This window comes from Argopecten irradians, chromosome 9 (assembly GCF_041381155.1).
Source record: "Argopecten irradians isolate NY chromosome 9, Ai_NY, whole genome shotgun sequence".
NCBI classification, from domain to species: Eukaryota; Metazoa; Mollusca; class Bivalvia; order Pectinida; family Pectinidae; genus Argopecten; species Argopecten irradians.
In genome coordinates, this window is record NC_091142.1 from 15,617,972 (window position 1) to 15,638,817 (window position 20,846).

At 35.4% G+C, this 20,846-nt stretch overlaps 1 protein-coding gene across 1 annotated transcript; it reads left to right on the forward strand.

The window, feature by feature from the left end:
- Positions 1 to 10,155: 10,155 nt before the first annotated feature.
- On the forward strand, positions 10,156 to 16,631 carry LOC138331602 (fructose-bisphosphate aldolase-like). Its single transcript, XM_069279313.1, has 8 exons — positions 10,156 to 10,299; positions 12,219 to 12,337; positions 12,654 to 12,920; positions 13,607 to 13,767; positions 14,152 to 14,235; positions 14,647 to 14,821; positions 15,456 to 15,655; positions 16,087 to 16,631. Exons 2-8 carry the CDS (start codon positions 12,226 to 12,228, stop codon positions 16,177 to 16,179), a joined length of 1,092 nt encoding a protein of 363 aa, XP_069135414.1. The 5' UTR covers positions 10,156 to 10,299; positions 12,219 to 12,225; the 3' UTR covers positions 16,180 to 16,631.
- The last annotated feature ends 4,215 nt before the right edge of the window (positions 16,632 to 20,846 follow it).

Here is a 20,846-nt window from a genome sequence, read left to right on the forward strand (position 1 = left end):
TTACCTCTCAAACATTCACTGTAAATTCCTTAGTGAAAACCCTGTGGTAAAGTTGTATTTGGCATCATTTTGCAGGATAAGGCCAAAGTACATTCTACCAACGTCTTTCATTTCCCGCCGTAGCTGCATCTGCACAAAGCATCAGAATATGATACTAATCTTGAAAACTATACTACGTATATATATTGATGTCCCTGTCAATCCGGAGATGTTCATAAAGGATCCAGTCATAGACAGAATAGACGAGGAGATGATAGATCAAGAGATGAAATATGAAGAGTGGAGGCGTGTTGTAGTAGAGGAAAAGGGAAAAAAGAAAATGCTAATGCGGGTTGTCTAAGTTACTGCTTCCAAAACTGATTCCGCCAATCATCTTCGACGTCAGACATCTTATTTCAATGACCACGTGTCAAGAATGAGAACACAGTATGAACAAATTCATTTACTCAAAGATAAACTCCTAGTAAACCATGCTGTTGTACACATGGATTTTGCAGAGAACTACAACTGTAAGTCGGTAGAGGAAATTCAGTCAGCGTACTGGAACCAGACGTCGGTTACTCTCCATCCGACAGTGGTTTATACCAAGAAACCTGAAGGGGACGATATCAAACATCAAAGTTTGGTTTTGGTCTCTGACGAACTTTCTCACAATGCAACTACCGTTGTTGCATTTGTAAAAGATATCGTGAAGTGTGAAAGACATTAACCCTGATGTCAAAATCATCCATTATTGGACAGACAGACCAACCAGCCAATACCGAAATAAAACAATATTCAACATGATTGCAAATCATGAAGATATTTTCGGGATCAAGACCATGTGGAACTTCTTCGAAGCCAGTCATGGAAAAGGGCCATGTGATGGCTTGGGTGGTACTACCAAAAGAATGGCTGATCTTGCAATGAAGTCGGGAAGGGCAATAATTCAGGATGCACATGATTTTTATGCATGGACAAAGTCTGAAACTTGTTCCATGCATAATGTTAAGTTTTCATTCGTCTCAAAGGATACATGTGAACAAACGGGCGACGAGCTGAAGAATTCAAAACCTATAAAAGGCACTATGAAGGTTCATGCCGTAGTTGGACTCGGCTCTAATGTCGTATGTGTCAGAGATGTAAGCTGATATTGTAACGAATGCCTGGAGTGGAATATTTACTCCTCGTGGAGGATTGAATCAACAGCGAATACGACATCACGAATATGTGACAAACCGGATGAAAATCCGACGGAAACTAGTATGAACGTTGATGTTACTGCCGATACCACTGATTCATCCATTGATCGCGTGAGCAACGACCGTAACGGCGAGGACCAGATCAACAACGATGATTTTATGGCAGCTCTGTATGACGGAAAGTTATAAGTCGGGCAAATTGTTGATCACGACCCGGAGGATGAGTAATTTCCGTAACATATTTCTTTCATGCAGAGGAAAAAAATATGTTCCAGTGGTTTGTTTGTTTATTTGTTTGATTAATTAACGTCCTATTAACAGCTAGGGTCATGTAAGGACGGCCTCCCATGCATGCGTTGTGTATTGTGTATGACATGCATGCTGCGTATTTTGGGAGACTACGGTTGTTCGTGCTGTGTCTTGTATAGTGCCCTTTTTATAGTGCTATATCACTTAAGCATGCTGCCGAAGACACCAAGCAACACACCCCACCCGGTCACATTATACTGACAACGGACGAAACAGTCGTCCTACTCCCTGTATGCTGAGCGCTAACCAGAAGCAGAAACTACCACTTTTATAGACTATGGTGTGTCTCGGAAAGGTGACAGAATCAATAGCCTTCCTCACAGGGGCGAGCGCTCTACTCAAGAACAAAAGTGAGGCGGTGTCGAAGGGAGACGATAGGAAGAATAAAGTCAGTTAGGAAGAAGAGAGAAGATAGGATTCTAAATTTAGTCGCCTATTTCTTCATGCAATAGGTGCCTTTTACGATAATCTACCGCCCTTCTTGCAGGGCCAACAACGGGCGAACCAGTCGTCTCACTCACTTTTTTGTGTACTGCTGAGCAGTAGAAGAAACTACCACTTTATAGATAATGGCGATTCCCTGCCTCCAATGCCTTGATATACATTTTTTCTGTTTGTTTTCGTTTTATGGTTTATTTGTTTCTATTAAGTACGCCATGCTATTATTTTAAGCTTCAGCAAATAATAGGCACCTTTGTATATGAATCAATACTGTCTTCTCTTTACTGGCGCAGAAAGGAGGGGCGTCTGGTGTCCGTGGCCATGACAGATAAGTATTATATTTTACAGATATCTGTGTGGTTATCATATGACATGGATGGGTGTCTTTCAGGTTGTGAGGAGTTAAACAGGAAGGTCATGTTTGTCATCGTTGTAAAATATAGCATATATGTAGATATAAAATCAGTCTTCAAAAATGCTCCTATTATATACTTTTAATAACACTTACAGGAATCGAGAAAAATGATTCAACTTCTGTATTTTGAGGGAGTTTGTGGGAAAAGACTCAAGATCTATCATTTTTTCCTTCTCACTATTCTCAAATGTCATCGTAACATTAAATAGTAACATCGATATCAATCGGAACCCCTCCATATACATTGTATGTCTTACTTACGTGATTTGCTACCGCCAATGTCACAAAGGACTAATTTAAACAGGGATGACAGGAATTATGCTGTATATCATAAATACATTGATTAAAATTGTAGTTACAACCACAGGCAAGGGGATGCAACTCTTGTAAATCTCTCAAAGTATAAACTTTCACACACGCTACTTATTACACAGAAGGGACACTGTCCTTCAATGTCCCTTACTATCATTAAGACTTTAAAGCCTGTATAACCAAACTAAGCAGCTCGTAAACATAGTACCCAAAGCCCAGTGGGTGAATAGCGTTAGTATTTTTATGATATGTAAATCGGAACATCAGCCTTTTAAAAACTAGTTAACTAATTTAAAACTTTCATTTTGCTTAAAGATGCTCCGCCGCCGACAGAGCATAAACGATACTAATCATTTGAACAATAATTGATTTTGCTTTTGGTGCATGCGCAATCAGTTAGGTTTTGCTTTTGGTGCATGCGCAATCAGTACTTCATTCCATATAAGACAAAGTGCCAGGGATTTTTTTTCGGGACGCAAAAAAATAAGTTAAACATGTATTTTCATTTCTTAGTAAAATTAGAAGCTCAAACTTTTCAATGGTGGTAATGGTGTAAAAGATTAATTAATCTTCACCTGTTTTTAATAGAGAAAAAAAATCCATTGGTCAGCAGTGAAGCATCTTTAAATCTACCTTTTATACTTCATTTTATAGCATCGATAATAAGCTCACCATCGTGATAGGTTATGTCGTTTGTCCAACCCAACGTCTGTCCTGTCACTCCGTCCGTTAACAATATTTATTTCCGCTGTTTCTCACAGAGTGCAGAAGGGATCGTTCTCTTGTATATACCAGTTTCCCTATTGGGCACGGTGCATATTTGGTCTGATGGTATAACAAGATTACCGACAAGCAGACATCTTGGATGTTTGATAGTTTGTCATCCATATTTATTAGAGTGTACTGGGAGGCTCTATGTCAAATTGTATACATATGTTCTTCTTTGTTCTAGTTGTGAATATATTGCAATTTAGGCAGGCTCCATTCGTCCGTCGACAAGATAGCTAATAGGCAGCCATCTTGGGTTTTGATAGTTTAAGTTTGTTACCACCATTTCTTAAACTGTTCCAAACATTTCGTCGTACTATTAGATTCAATGTAACTTCAGTTGAATAGATGAAATCGATTGAACTCATATGTTTTTATAGGAAACGCGTTGTTTGCATAGGTAGAGGTTAAATAAATATGATATAACCACAGGAAAGTGTGGGCTTTTTGTGTGTGCATTTATTCCAAGTCTACATTTTGTAAATGTACAAATATATATGTGTATACCATCATTCATAGATACAAATTAAAGTAACATCGAGGGTGACGGTGGTGAGGAGGTACAGAAGTCCCTCCCACACACTCTATCTCTCTCTCACTAACTCCTTCCCTCCCCCCCCTCACTTTCCGTCTGACTCATTTCCACACACTCACTCATTTTCACCCTCTCTCTGTCTCACTAACTCACCCCCTCTCTCTCTCTCCCACTCATTCGCTCGATCACACACTGATTGTCTCTCTTTCTCACTCTCTCTCTCTCTCAGTCAGTCATATATTTGGAAAGACAATATAAAGCTAAGGGAGCTATGTTTACACGTTGGTACTTTTCGCACCTGTGTTTGAATTTAAATTAATGGATCCAAAACCTGTAGAATATATCACAAATTTTATCGATCATGTAAACGATTAATATTTTTGATATATATTCATGTGTTCCTATTATACTGTAATTTTTGATAATTTTACTGGAAAGTGATTTCGTATATATGGCACTTTAAGAAATTATTTTTATGTTTTACGATAATATAAAACATTAAAGTTTAAATTAATTTCATTTTATTTTCTGTGTACAACATGGGAGGTAACTTTGACTCCTCTTTGTATACTATGAGTATGTTGATACAGCTTTGTAGACCAATTACAGTTAATCCCCTTCCGAGATTTCTACATGGTACTAATCCCTAAATATATCGTCACCGACGGATACAGTTGACTACACATATATAGGATAATCATAAAAAATGTGTTACGTAACGTGACAATAAAAAACAACTGAAGCTTTTGTTATATTTCTTCTTCCTTATCAACCTATAAAGTCCAATAGTAAAATTTTAGAAACTGATGTAGCGTGTTTCCGTCCATTTTGACCGAACAAGCATTAAATACCAGTTCCGTTGACACTGTATTGTTTTATTCCACGGGATTTTAGTGTGCTTGTCATGGTATTCTCCGCTAAAAAGCACATTTATCACAAGGAACTGTGCAAAGTTTATCTCTAAACCTAATGCATTAAGAAATCACTGAAATATGCGATATGTGTTTGTCTTCACTACTTTAGTATAAAACGTACATATCACACGGGACTGTGACATATTTTTATCTACATATATCAGAGTTAGGGAACTGTCTTAACTATCACATCCCAAACGCAAGGCAACATCAATCGGGTGTCAAGCCTGGTAATTCTACTGTGTTTCAAATTATTTAATTTATCATACTTTAGGTAGAAGTCTAAAAAAATGCTGTCGGTTATTTTTGCTGTGATATTTGTTATTTAGTATATATATAAAACTTCATTGTTGGTTTTAATATGTCCGTTATCGCCGAGAACAAAGTTTTTGTAAGAAATACATGTAGAAGTAGATTTTCCGTCAAAAGTATAAATGGTGGCGTTCTGCAAGGGTCAGTGTTGGTTCCAATACTATTTATTCTGTATCTAATATATAAACGACAAAAATTTGGCCAAAATGGATGGTATAAAACAATAACTAGTTTCCTATATTGAACATGAACATGTTATCGGTTCAGTGTTTAAGATGTTAGTGTAGAATTTGCTGATAGCCATCAAATGTATCCTTCTCCTAAAACAACGATTGGCAGGTGGTAGGAAGGCTGTATGGGTTCTGTCCCCTGGACGAGACACACCAAAGTCTATACAAGTGGTAGTTTCTGTTCCTGTTTAGCGCTCAGTATCTAGGAGTTACTCCTGACGCTACATGGACATGTCAATAAAGCAACCATTTAGACGAAATTTATACAAATGTTGAAGTGCATTTCGTAAAATGAAATGTAGTTTGATAAAGTCAATTTAAAATGTATATGACATAGATGTTGCCATTATCTAAAGTGGTGTTACGTTGTGAATGCATGTATATATATTATAATATCTCTGTGATGCAGATACAGTATACGAAAAATAACGCCATACTACTTTGGCACTTTATATTATCGATACTAGAAGTTTTCAAAGTTTTAGATGCCTCCAGCGGGTCTTACGGTAAAAAAATAATGAATTAAAGACTGAATTAGTATATATCGGTAAAGCTGAAATTTCGGGAAATGAATGTAGGATGTTTCAGTTTCAATCGTTTATAGATGTAATAAACATTATCGGTGTACATATTATTCTTCGTGATCTTGGCCCATATAAAGTATTTGCGTGTAATGAGCTTAATTGCAAAAAAGATTCCATTAATTAATAATTTTTTTACAGTTTTCATTCCCTGCCCAGTATAGAATTTATGCAATGCTCGAGACTAGACAGCCAATCACGACAGAGGACACACAGACACACATGTAGGACAAAACTAACGAGGAATGAAGTATAGATCCATACAAACGTCACAGTATAGGTACACAATACACATTGGGAAACCCTGTCCATATACATGTATACATAAATATTTGCATCCCGATACAATTATATGAAGGCATAACGAATTTTCATTGATGGCCAGGTTCAACCTTTGGGCTAAAAATCCTCCCGGGACGTGGATTTACCTCCAAAGTCGGGAACCACATGGAATTTCATAAATATATTTTTGAATTTACTTTTTGTAGTAAAAACGTAGTAAGACAAGTCACGTGTTTATACCGCATCCATGCCATTGACCGAAATATAGAAACGTAATATGGGTAACTAGTGATCACGTAATTGTGTGTTTACTTCCAAATATAGTGATAGTTTGCTGGCCATTTTTCCGGATAAAATGATTTATTTGAAAATATTCAGACTCCAAAATGTTATTATATATTGCATGCATATCATTTTGACTTGAACATATGTACTGTTTTACAATAAATAATGAACTGAAGTGAGTCATAAAGTTGTCATTTCCACGTTTATCTCTAAATGATATAATGCGAATTGACAAACTCAATCGATCTAACCGTCTAATCTAAGATCAGCGAAGATCGGCTACTCCCGGCTAAATCCGCAGAATTCTAAATTTACATTGTACATTTTTATATCTAATTTACCTCGTTCTGCTTTAGTTTTCAGAACAGATAAATATAACACACAAAAATAAGATCTCCGTAAATAAGTCAAATTATATATATTAAATACGTATACCACCTCAGAGGAATCGCTATATTTGGAAGTAAACACACAATCATGTGATCACTAGGCCTAGTTGCTCGTAACACAATTTAACGCAATTCCATATTTTCGACCAATGGCATGAATGAAGTATAAGCACGTGACTTGTTTTACTACGTTTTACTACAAGGTACCACTCTGTGGAAACCCCCCGCGGATCGTGGTTTCATTTCCAACATTTGAAATTGCGAAGCAATATTATCATATCATTTGCTTGATTAGTGTTATTAAATAGGTTGTGTAAGTCTCATGCACTGATGCCATGTCGAAATTATTACGCCCTTTTTGATGAAAAATGTTTAAAAACAACTTCATGCATTTTTCTTTCACAGAATTCCTCATTTGGGTAACTTATTGATTACTCAAAGTGGTAAATGTTACCCATATGCAGGGTTGTGCCCAACATATTAAAAGGCTAGTATACGCTTGTAGTAACGAGTATCCCGGATGTTACCAACAATTTTGAAGAATATGTGTATTGCATTTTATGGGAAACATATCGCATCCTTTATCGTATAAAATAATTACTGGTTCTCTCAAGATATGCTGTCTGCGTGGTCAGATTGTTGTGATTTTTTAAAAAGATTTTTTATTTATTCGACAAACATATTGCCAATCTATATTTTGGAATCTTTTGGATGCTGAAAACGAAATCTTTATAAATGCTGGCTAAATACAAATAAAATAGAAAATGTAGATACATTTCACCTACCAATATGTTCCGGGGTTCCTGTTCAAATCAGCCATTCTTGAAATAGTCCATGATTTAAATCCAAATATTGAGAGAGGAAAATCTAGTCCATAAAAAAGTTTACCACAATCATGGATTAAACCTGTCGAGAAACAATGCAATCCTATTTCAAATAACGATACAGAACTCTATCCTCACATTAAAACGACACAAGCACGCGACGGTTTGTTCCGTCGAGCACACGTGAAATCTACAAGGCGCTCGTGCGGCGCGCTTTCACTGAACCTGCCATTGGGTATACGTACTTGTCGGGTGTACTTTTCAAATTGTAAATGCAAGTTACTGATATCCAAGAAAGTATGTAGAGTTACATTTAAAATTATTACACAATATCATATCCATAAAAGATAAACTCTTTCGATATAATATTCAAGACTTATTCTGACCGATGTAAGGAACGATCAGGGGATGTTCAAAGTTATAGAGAAATCATGATAATGTGTTTACCCGATTTTTGCGAAGGTTGGTGTTTTGATTCTAAATTTCATAATTATTTTATTGAGAAATAAATGTAGTGCCTTACAACAGAACGACCTTCACCTATCTATATTGGGCTTTCGTCACTGTCAGAACAGTGACATCCAATGGAAGACGCACATGTATACTAAATAATAAACCTACAATGTACATTGTATACCTCTTGTCTAAACCTGTAGTTACCATTATACAGCAGAAAATATTTATCAATACATTGGAAGATAATGAACTTGTATGTCAAGGCACTCAGAAAAATATTATTGAAACAAACACATTTTCACTTTATATTTTCTTATCTCATTCATCATGTGCTTAGATAATCTATACCTATTAATCATGAAATAACTTTCCATTTCCTATGGTGACTCAAACTGAAATAAAATGTGCATACAGCCGGGAGTAGGAAGTGAACAAGTCTAAGGGCATTTGTAGTCTACAGTCTACTGGTATAGTAGGTTTGTTTGTTTGTTTGTTTGTTTGATTGATTAATTAACGTCCTAATAACAGCCAGGGTAATGTAAGGACGGCCTCCCATGTATGCAGTGTGTGTAGTGCGATGTGCGTGTTTTGGGAGATTGCGTGTTGTGTCTTCTTGTAGACTGGAACTGTTGCTCTTTTTATAGTGCTATAACACTGAAGCATGCCGCCGAAGACACCAAGCAACACACCCCACCCGGTCACATTGTCATGCTCCCTGTATGCTGAACTTAAAGCAGGAGTAGAAACTACCACATATGTAGACTTTGGTGTGTCTGGGCCAGGGAACAGAACGTAGACGCTACATATATTGTACCTCACAGGGGCGAACGCTTATCAAAACGCCAAAAGGGAGGCGTTAGGAAGAACAAAATTAGTTAGGAAGAAGAGAAAAGATAATATCCTAAATTTAGTCGCCTTTTACGATCATGCAATGGGGACAGCAGGTACATTTCTAACGCCCTATTGCTACCTGCAGGGCCAAGTATAGTATAATAGGAAGTATGAAATAGGTGGTTAGTGTTATTCTTCTGCTGTTAGTGTCATGCGGTTTATGACAGGTTCCTATTCGGACATTTGTGATGTTATGTGTTTGTTTTAATCTACTCGAACATACTTAATGTTATGTGTTTGTTTTAATCTACTCGAACATACTTAATATTCTATGTTTAGAAGTAAAATACAAAGCTTCATTTTGAATATAGGCCTACACTAGCTGTAGCGCTGTGAAATTAGCATACATGTAGGACATACTGATGTTACTAAATGTTTTTCTTTATTGACAATATATTATTCACATGTACTTGTATTTACATGTACATTTTTGTCCCCTCTCGGGCTGCATACATTGTAGTTCTCTTCTGGAAAGTTTAAAAAATCGTTTTCAGTTTAGTTGTATAATCCGATACGTGAAATAACATCAGAAATTACGTCAGATTAACTTTAAAAAAAAATGTATGATATTGATGTGCAAACTTTAGAGCTCATTGTACATCGATCTGCTTGTCTATGTTATTTATAACATTGCCATTATATCAATAGAAGAACCTCCCATATTAATTTTGACTAACTACAATGTATCTAGCTACAATCACAGGGACCTGCCACGATTAATTTTACCCAACAGTATACAGATATATATCGTAGAATTAGTAGGATACTATAAATTAATATATCTATGCACACTGTAGGTTATTTTTTGTGCCAGGTCTCTGTTGCTACAATGTTGCTTCATTTAATTTAAATCTGTTTTATATGTCTTCTTGTAACTATATAATAATGTACAATGTAAGTGTACTATGCTTTTTAGACAATTGTTTGAGCCATTAACATTTGGGACGAGTATAATTGGCATATAAATGTAAAGAATTACAGAAAATCCATGTGTCCATAAACTGGCATGGGATGACCGAACCTGTGTATTGCCAATATACACACGTGTGTCTATGTGCGCAAAAAAAACCAGAGTGAGTTCCCTTGTATATTGTGACGTCATAATAAACATTCTCGGCTACACACACGGCTGAGACCTTCCCCGCATCCAGACGGATATTCGATACAGTGAAAGGTGAGTCGAATTCTCTACGTTTCTCCTAAATTACAGCGATAACTTCTACACAGTTAAAACTTAAACATTCCCCAGAAGTATTATTTTGTGGTCACAAATGCTGATTTGAAGTTGATTTTGCATAATCGTCGGGAAATACCACCCGATTTAGTCTTGGCTAAGCTAGCAGACGATCACGCATGTACCGGCTTATGCTAGTCGGATGAAGGTCACTGTATGTTGATATGAACGACCTTGGGTAAATGTTTATTTCGTCGATAATCTTCCTTCCGATCATGTGTTGTTAGTTATTTAATAAATCGAGGTTTATTTAAACGAAAATGATAAAATTTAAGACCCATGCAGATCATTGTCACGTCCTGTGTGAGTGGACAGCATCTCGTCGTGCGATCTCCCGTATGTGACCTTGTCCCTGTCGAATGGTGTACATGACCTGGAGCTCATTCCAAATAGGATGTGAATGACAGGAAATATAAATCTAGTATTTAAGGCCTTTAAATTATATTAATGTCTACAATGTAAAACAATTATGATTGTTTAAATTTAAATCAATTAACGTGTAGATCTAATGTAAACAATATCAAATCAAATAAGGAATTCCTCTTTGATGTGAGTTCCTAATATCATAAGAGTCTAGTAATTATGCGTGTACATATGATATTGGATTCTTTCCTCTAAGTTTCATATTGATAGTGTATAGTGTCACATTTTAGTTTGCCCTTTGGCTGGTGGTCAGTGCACTATTTCCTATAATAAAATTAATAATGTGTTAATTAGTAATCTTAGATTAAACAACACAGTGACACTATCATATTTAAAAAAAAAAAAAAAAAAAAAAAAAAAAACCTTTGATCACTATCAAGAACAAAGGTAATAATTCTTAATTCCATGGTAAAGTTTTAATTTTATTTCAAAGATAATTTAACACATTTATCTCCATGAATCAGTCATCTCCAATATGATTCTGGGAAAATAATTGTTTTCGCTCAGGATCCAGCATGCATATTAGGTTAAATTGGTATATGTTGCCTTGATAGTCGACAAAGAGTGAAGGTAACTTTGAGGAATAACCTTGATGGAGACTGACAGATACTGTCTGAAACCTACATGTGTATACATACACAGTTAGGGTACAGATATTATGGTGTAGGAAGTGTTGTCTGGATGATAATGGATATAGCCAGCCTAGCCCTGACCTCAGCCACTGCCAGTAAAAACAATAATTCTACATCAACTACGGTTTTACCAAATAAATGCCCTGTCCCTTTTACCAGAAGACACAACACAAATATGATATACTGCAGCCTCCTAAAACAGACTTGCACATATGCAACACATATTGCACACATGTACATGGGAGGCCGTCCGTAAATGAATGACTGTTAATAAGACATTTATACATTAAAATGTACAATATACCAGACAAAAACAAAAAACAAAACAAAAAGGGAGAGAAAAAAAATGAAAAAGAAAAAAAAAGTTTTATTTACTGTTCACGTTAATTAAGATAAATATATTCTTATTTTATATATATATGCAAAGGGATGATGCATATTTATTATTTTATGTCATCATCTTACCCCAAGGTAGTACCTGTAGCATTGATAACAGTGATATTGAAATTTTGAATTTTACCTAAATCTGAGTGCTAACACTTTTGTTTGAGGACCATTCGATAACATTTTTACTGCTGAGTAACTGCTATGTACATGTACTTCTCCAACAATTTTACGTTACAGGTGTATAAGCTCGACGAGACACTTTTGAAACATTGTAAACGTCATGTCTAACAGTCAGCAAATAACGTCTGATCAAAAAATGGCCGACTAGTCGACTCTCATATATGCATGTTATGGGAGTAAAACATGTACATGTATAGGAAAATATTCCTGATAATGTTAGTTATTTTACCATCACAGAACCAAGATGCCAACCTTTCCACAGTACCTGAGCCCAGAACAGGAGGAGGAGCTCCGCAAAATCGCCAATGCTATAGTAGCACCTGGCAAAGGAATCCTCGCTGCTGATGAGTCTACAGGTAAGTGATTTCTGCTATACTATAAGTTTGTCTAAAGATAAAAAAAAAATCCACAACCAAATCTTCACAAAGTTTGAAATTAATTTTTGAGTTGTTTTTTTTAAGAAGCATCATATATGAAAATTGTCAAAGATAGGTTTTTGGTTGTAAACATATTTTTTCCTCAAGGACTCAAATTTGCAAATAGACATTTGACAATGCCTTACATTAAAGTAAGGAAAAGATTCTCTTTTTTTTTTACATTAAAAAAGAAATCTTTAGTACTAATAGTAGTCTAAAGATCTATTAATTCCTAAATGTGTTTTATATTGTTTAGGCTCAGTAGGGAAGAGGTTCGCCCCAATCAATGTTGAAAACACAGAGGAAAACCGTCGCCGGTACAGAGAACTATTGTTCACCACAGACAATGCTATCTCCGAAAATATCAGTGGCGTCATCATGTTCCACGAGACCTTCTACCAGAAAACAGCAGCGGGCGTACCCTTCACAAAGGTTCTTCAGGACAAAAACATCATTCCAGGCATTAAGGTGGACAAGGGTGTAGTTCCACTGGCCGGCACAGACAACGAATGTACCACACAGGGTCAGTGATTTAGCACATATCCTAACCTATATAATATACCTTTATATAGCCAGGTAGTTCTGCAGGGAGGATATTTGAATTTCGTGCTTCATCACCATGGTCTCAAATTTTTCATTTGTGAAATATTCAGAATTGGTTGAATAAGCTATTCCTCTTTGCATATTACAGAGTAAGCTCCCTGTGGGTAGGTATCGATTGTTACGTCATTATTTTCAAAAATTTTGTGAGCTGAGCACAATTCACATGACGTCACAATCAATACCTACCTGAAAGGGCAGATATCGCCAGATAATTCGTCATCATCAAATTCATGGAATTTTCATCCGTGAAATATTTGAAATTGGTTAAATTTATACGCTTGAAGCCAAACTGTGATAGTTTTATTTGCTAAAAATTGTTTTCTAGTTTTTAAGTCCAAATTGCAAATAAAATGATCAATGAAATATGAAAATAACTGGTGCTATATAGTATATAATCTATAGAATTAGAGGCTATATCTCTAACTATGATGTCTTTTTTGTGATGTTTAGTTATAACTATAAGGTTGCAGGTCATTTTTGTGCCCTTCATCATGATAAAATTTTCTGCAGTTCCAAATCCAATGTCTCATTAATCCAAACTATTAAGATTATCCTACAAGGAAACCTGATTGATTTTAGTATTATTTCCTCATATCCTGTATATAGGTCTGGATGGCTTGAGTGAGCGATGTGCCCAGTACAAAAAAGATGGCGCCCAGTTTGCCAAATGGAGATGTGTGTTGAAGATCCAGAAGGAAACCCCATCTTACCAGGCCATGCTTGAGAACGCCAACGTCCTTGCCCGCTATGCTAGTATCTGCCAGCAGGTATTGAGATTGATGATATAATTTACCATCTGTTTGATAACATTTCTAGTTGGCTACCAAAAATCAGGTTTAATATTAATTATTTTGTTAGTTCATATGAACTGTCCAGCAATATTATAATTTGTTCCATTAATATGCAAGTGTTTTATTTTCAATGTATTCATTGTTTCACTAATATTCGTAAATTATAAAACCAATGAAATATTTTGAATTTCATTGACGTACCAAAAAAGAATAGTTCAAAGAATTAATTATAGAAATTGGTGAGCCGCAAAATATCCACTAATGTATCCCGGATAGGAAACCGTGTGATATTGACCACATGAATTAAAGCTCTAGACAGTATATTATGTATTGGTACCTTATGAATGGTGTTTTATACAGAACGGCCTGGTACCCATTGTTGAACCTGAAGTCCTTCCAGACGGTGAACATGATCTGGCAACAGCAGAAAAGGCTACTGAACAGGTTTGTGGTATTCAGATATTGTAATCTAGTGACATATTGTTAACCTACTGAAGTAAAATTACCAGATCAGAAAATAATAGTCAGTATGTTTAACTGATGCTAATGCATAAATCATGTACTTAAGATTAAGTTTCTCAGGATACTCATTTTGGACATCTCTCCCCCCCCACCCCCCCACCCCCCTTTCCCTCCTCCCACCATACTGCACTAGAAATATGTATCCTACCTACCATTTTCAAAGTTTAAATGTAACTTATTTCTTAAATCTGAACTTTTATCTTAATCTTAACTTGATTACCCATGAAAATTCAAAATGAACTCTGCTAGCCTTTGAATACGAAGAGTTACATGTGGCTTCAGGGGTGAATAATTTACGCAGGTAAATGACATTGTGTTTTAATATTTGTACAGGTGCTTGCATTTACCTACAAGGCTCTGGCCGACCACCACGTTTTCCTCGAGGGTACCCTCCTCAAACCCAACATGATCACAGCTGGTATGTCATGCAGTACAAAGGGAACTCCCGAGCAGAATGCCAGGGCGACCGTTCTGTGTCTAAGTAGGACAGTACCCCCAGCTGTCGCAGGTGAGTTTTACCTACCACTTCAGCTTTCATTATACTAATTAATAATTTAATCATTGTGGAATCTTAATATTTTAATAAATAAGTCATACTGTATAATTGATAATATTTTCAGGGAATTGATATTTTTTTTTTTTAAATTCACGGTTAAGTTAATTTCTGCAAACTTAAATACCCTCAAGCTAAATGGAAATTATATCAAGTGAGATACCTTGGGATGACTTATTGTTATATATTGACAAATGCACGAAAATTTCTCCCCTCAAATTTAAAGAGATCAAAATTTTGAATCCCTGTGAAATTAGATAACTATAAAGTACTGCCATTTTATTCACTTTACCTAAAATAAGCACATAAATTGGTGGGCTATTCAAATTGTCCTCATACATTTGTTTATCTGTAATTTAAACCATTCTTAAATCACCAAAGTTATTAATTTTGATGACTTAAAAGCCATCTTTGATTATGTTTTGATTCCAATGTGTATTTTGTCAGTCAAGTGATAGTACATTCCGTTACTCAAAATGCATTTTAAGTGATGAAAATACATAGAAACAAAGGAATGCAATAGATACAAACAAGTTGTTTGATTGAATGCCTTACTACTAAGTTTGATACCTTGCGTCTATGTTTCTAGGCGTGACATTCCTTTCTGGTGGTCAGTCTGAAGAAGATGCTTCCATCAACCTAAATGCCATAAACACAGACTCCGGCCGCAAACCTTGGCCTCTGACCTTCTCCTTTGGACGTGCTCTCCAGGCTAGTGTGTTGAAGATCTGGCAAGGAAAAGATGAAAATGTGGCCGCCGCACAGAAACAACTCATCACAAGGGCTAAGGTTGGTGTCTTTGGAGTGGCAGTGTCTTGTGTGTTTCCATCTCAGAACAGCTTAACCAGATTAGTTTACATTTGCATTTAGTGTTTGGTGATTTATTTTAGTTAAAGATCAGCACCTTGAATTTTTCATTTTTAATTAAATTATTAAGTTTGACATAAGATGATCAATTTATTGTGGTTCCAGCAATATCATAGAAAAATATTGTCATAAGATTATTGTATTTTAAAATCCTTAGAGCTGAACACTACTGTAAATGAACATATTTTAACGGTGATCATACACTTGAAGCACTAGGAGTTTTGCACTAAAAATTAATATGATTGCCTGAATTTCATTTTCTGTATGACATAATGTCAACTATTGCAAAATGTGAAAGGTATCCTTCAGCTAAACAGGTTCAAAACTAACTGTATTTCTCTGTTCTATTGTAGGCCAATGGCTTGGCAGCAGTGGGTAAATATCAGGGAGACATGCAGAGTGCTGCAGCTGCTGATTCCCTCTTCGTGGCACAGCACGCATACTAGATGTCAAAAACACCTCGCTTATCTCCCCTTGTTTAATAATCCACACAGAAGTGGTGTGTGGTGTAGCCGTTTACTGAACAAAGACAGTTTTTTCACATGTATATTTTAATGAACAATGTTGTTAGATACGTCCACGCGTGCTTTTTAAGGAGATTATGTTTCATTGGAAGTCTTGATCTGCGAGGATGGATATTATGGATATTATACAGTATTTTTTAGAAAGTTTTTAATAGATACAACCATAAAAATCTCAGTTCTAGGCATAATATATATGTATATATATACCGTTTACTTCATGTTGAACTCTGTACTCTCTTTTTGTCACATATTTGTATTGTTGATGTCGGCATTTGTTATTTATTAGCGTGTAGAACCGATTATGCCTAATTGAATTTGCTATACTTTCTGTGATCCCTCTCCTTGATTGATTAAAAACCATATCATGCCTGTAACATATCTCATTGTTTCTGTCATTAATCCATAAACAGTATCAGAAATTTTTCACAAAATATACAATGTACTGGAAGCTTATTATTTTCAAAGGAATGATATTTCCACGATTATTTGCTGGACATTGCTATTGTTTAAAGATGCTCCAGCGCCGACATAGCATAAACGATATTCATCAGTTTAACAATGATTGGTGTTTAACTGTGTAAATATGTCTAATTAACACAAAAAATAATATGAAATAATTTATTTTGCTTTTGGTGCATGCGCAATCAATGCTTCATTACATATAGGACATAGTGCCACAGAATTTTTTCGCCATGCAAATTTGCTTCAATTAATTATTTTCAATATTTTTTCCTTGAAATAAAATTAGAAGCTCAAACTTTTCAATGGAGGTAATGGTGTAAAATAAGCAACTTTTGTAACTGAAGAAAAATACTAATTCATCTTTGATAGCGAAAAATTGCCATTTGTCAGCAGTGGAGCATCATTCAAGGTCACAGGGGTCAAAAAGGCTGAAATCTTTGAACGACTCAAGAACCAAAAGGCCCAGGGCACTGATATTGGGCCTGTAGCATGCTGGGATGAAGGGCTATCAAGTTTGTTCAAATGAATAACCTTGACCTTCATTTAAGGTCACAGGGGTCAAGAAGGCTTAAATCTTTAAACAACTTTTTGTAAATAACTAAGAGGCCTAGAGACCTGATATTGGGCCCTTGACATGTTGGGACGAAGGGCTATCAAGTTTGTTCTAAGGAATGACCTAGATCTTCATTCAAGGTCACAGGGGTCAAAAAAGCTAAAATCTTTTAAACGTCTTATCAAGAACCAGAAGGGCAAGGATACTCATATTGGGCCCGTAGCATGCTGGGATTAAGGGCTACCAAGTTTGTTCAAATGAATGACCTTGACCTTCATTCAATGTCACAAGGGTCAAAAAGGCTAAAATCTTTAAGCAACTTCTTTTCAAGAACCAGAAGGCCCAGTATACTCATATTGGGCCTGCAGCATGCTTGGTTGAAGGACTACCAAGTTTGTTCAAAGGAATGACATTGACCTTCATTCAATGTCACAGAGGTCAAAAAAGCTAAAATCTTTTAAACAACTTCTTCTCAAGAACCAGAAGGCCCAGGATACCCATATTGGGCCTGCAGCATGCTGGGATGAATGGCTACCAAGTTTGTTCAAATGAATGAATATGACCTTCATTCAAGGTCACAGTGGTCAAATAGGCTAAAATCTTAAACCGTCTTCTTCTCAAGGACTGAAAGGCCCAGGGCACTGATATTGGGCCTGCAGAATGCTGGAATGAAGGTCTGCCTAGTTTGTTCAAATGAATGATCTTGACGAAAAAATCTTTAAACGACTTCTTTTCAAGAACCAGAAGGCCCAGGGTACTGATATTGGGCCTGCAGCATGATGGAATGAAAGGCTACTAAGTTTATTCAAATGGGCTAAAATCCTTTAAACAACTTTTTGTCAATAACTAAGAGGCCTAGAGACCTGATATTGGGCCCTTGACATGCTGGGATGAAGGGCTACCAAGTTTGTTCAAAGGAATGACCTTGATCTTTATTCAAAGTCACAGGGGTCAAAAAAGCTAAAGTCTTTTAAATGACTTCTTCTCAAGAACCAGAAGGCCCAGGATACTCGTATTGGGCCATTGACATGCTGGGATGAAGGGCTAGCAAGTTTGTTCAAATGAATTACCTTGACCTTCATTCAAGGTCACAGGGGTCAAAATGGCTGAAATCTTTAAATAACTATGTTGTTTAGTGCCAATAGTCAGATGACCGTTCAGGCCATTGGGTCTCTTGTTTAATTATAACACAAGGATCGTTTTCGTTATTCAGAACAACCGGTTCTACCGTTTGTTATAGTAATTGGGTCTACCAATGGTGACAAAGGGGTCTGTCGGGGAATAAGATTATTTCTGGTATAAATCCTGACGACCTGCAGTTTTTTATACAGGCCTGTGAGGGCTTGGTCAAGGCTTGCCTGAAAACAATGTAAAATCACCAGATCTGTCATTCATTCAAACGAACAACAATGTCCAACCAGTCAAACCGTATCATCGAAAACGGCCAAGAGTTTTCAGAGAAAAAGTTGTCACAATCAATACATACTTACAAGGGAGATAACTCTGTGATATGCAAAGACAGAATAGGCCTGACCAGTACCAGTAATGAAGAGATGTACTTTTATAATGTATCAAAATTAAATAGTTATTAAAGTACATTTAAGAAATATTAATTCCTCACAATAAGAAGTACTGTTATAATCCAACTTATTTTTGAGTGCGTTTGAATTTCACTACCTAGGTATTTTGTAGACAATCAAAATTTATGAAAAGTTATTTAATGGCTGCAAAATTGTTTCAGTTAATCACAATTTTGTGAACAAATCACAAAATTAATTGTCATGAAAATATTTCAAGTAATTGTTGAATTAAATTGCTGCCAAAATAATTAGTTGGTTTATATAACATCCCTATAATTGATAATAATAATAAAAAAACCAAACAACAACAAAGCTTTGTAATCCTCAATATGTTTATTATTAAAAGCATATCAAAATGCAAGTTCATGATTTTTATCCCTTCAATTAAAACCTTAGGTAACTAATTATACCAATTAATTTCCAAACAGGTTTAGATAGGAAATTCTCCCTCCATATATGCTATCCCAAGTACATTTTATATACAAAGTTTATCACATGCATCCCATCATTCTATCATTATAGAGAAAAAATGAAAAAGAAACGTTTTAATATGAATTTCCTTAAAAAAAAAAAAAACATAAAAAAAAATAAGAATATTAAAAGATTATTTCCATGTCTAAAATATTTCTACAAAATAATTTAATAAGTTTAGGCAAAATACAGTATTTTTATTAGGAAAAGTTAATTTTGTCAAAAAAAAAAAATATAAAAAATAATACAATACTACTTTTCTTCAGCAAACTCAATATATACTTAAACTGATTTTCAATCTTAAGAATTGAACCAAAGCATTTATCTTAAATTGCCTAAATGATGAACAAACCTCACAATACACTACCGACAAAATGCAATACCACTACTTCATTATGCGTTTGCTGAAAATCAAATTTTGGGGTATGAAAAAACTTAGGCCTGCATTCGGTGATAATTACGATCTCTCTCCCTTAAAAATCCCAACATATATTTCTAGGAGAAGAATGCTTGCTGTCGGTAGAGTATGGTAACAAGGTTATTTATCATGAAATATCTAACATAATGAGCAGAAGATAAAACCTACGAAAAATTCTGTCTTTGATAAGGTGGGTCAAAAAGTCTAAATGAAAGAGTTGGATACAAAAAGATAAGTTAAAAGTGAATATGTTGTGTTCTGTACTGAATAGATGGGCATTGTTTGTTGGTCCCAGGAAAACAAGTCATCTTTCCAGCAGGTAACTGAATTCCTAAAGGTAGTTACTGTAAATCAATGATAATTCTCTTGTAATTTCATTTATATATAACATTACCCATCCACCTCTGAAGACACATTTAGACTCTTCTAAATCAAAGACTAGACCAGTCTATTATGAAATTTCAGGAGTGAATAAGTTAAGAATATTATCTTGTGGCCTTGTGAGATTTGTAAGAAATATTGAACAAACTAATAAAATAATTAAGTAGTATCAATTTGATTTTCTTTTATAGAATTAATAAATGGTTTATGTTCAATTTCTAACAATGAAAATTCAATTAGCATCTAAACAATATGACAAAATAAATGTAAGAAACATAATGTACTCTCTCTGTTGTTTTCATAAAATATTGAATCTACCTTTTTTTTTTACTATTACTATTCTATATTAGGCACAATTAAAAACCATTGATGACCGATGCAACCAAAATCCCATGTTTCTGAGTCATGGCCAGGTTGTTCAAAAGGTGATTGGCTTTTAATGACTTCCATTTCCCTTGATTTTAAAATTATCATTTAACTGTGATGAACATAACCATCTTTTGAACAACTGGGCCCATATCTGATGAAAATGTCACTTTTAATTTTGATTTTTATCCCATTGAAATATGATTTTTCCATATATACATATTTAGCAAGCTTTCATGGCATTAATGTTGATGCTGAACGCATCGATGGTCAAAAATTCATAACAGATGGTGATAATCTCTGATCTCCATTATCGGATGATGACTGGAGTTGTCTGCCCTTGGTCCAAGCAGGGAGA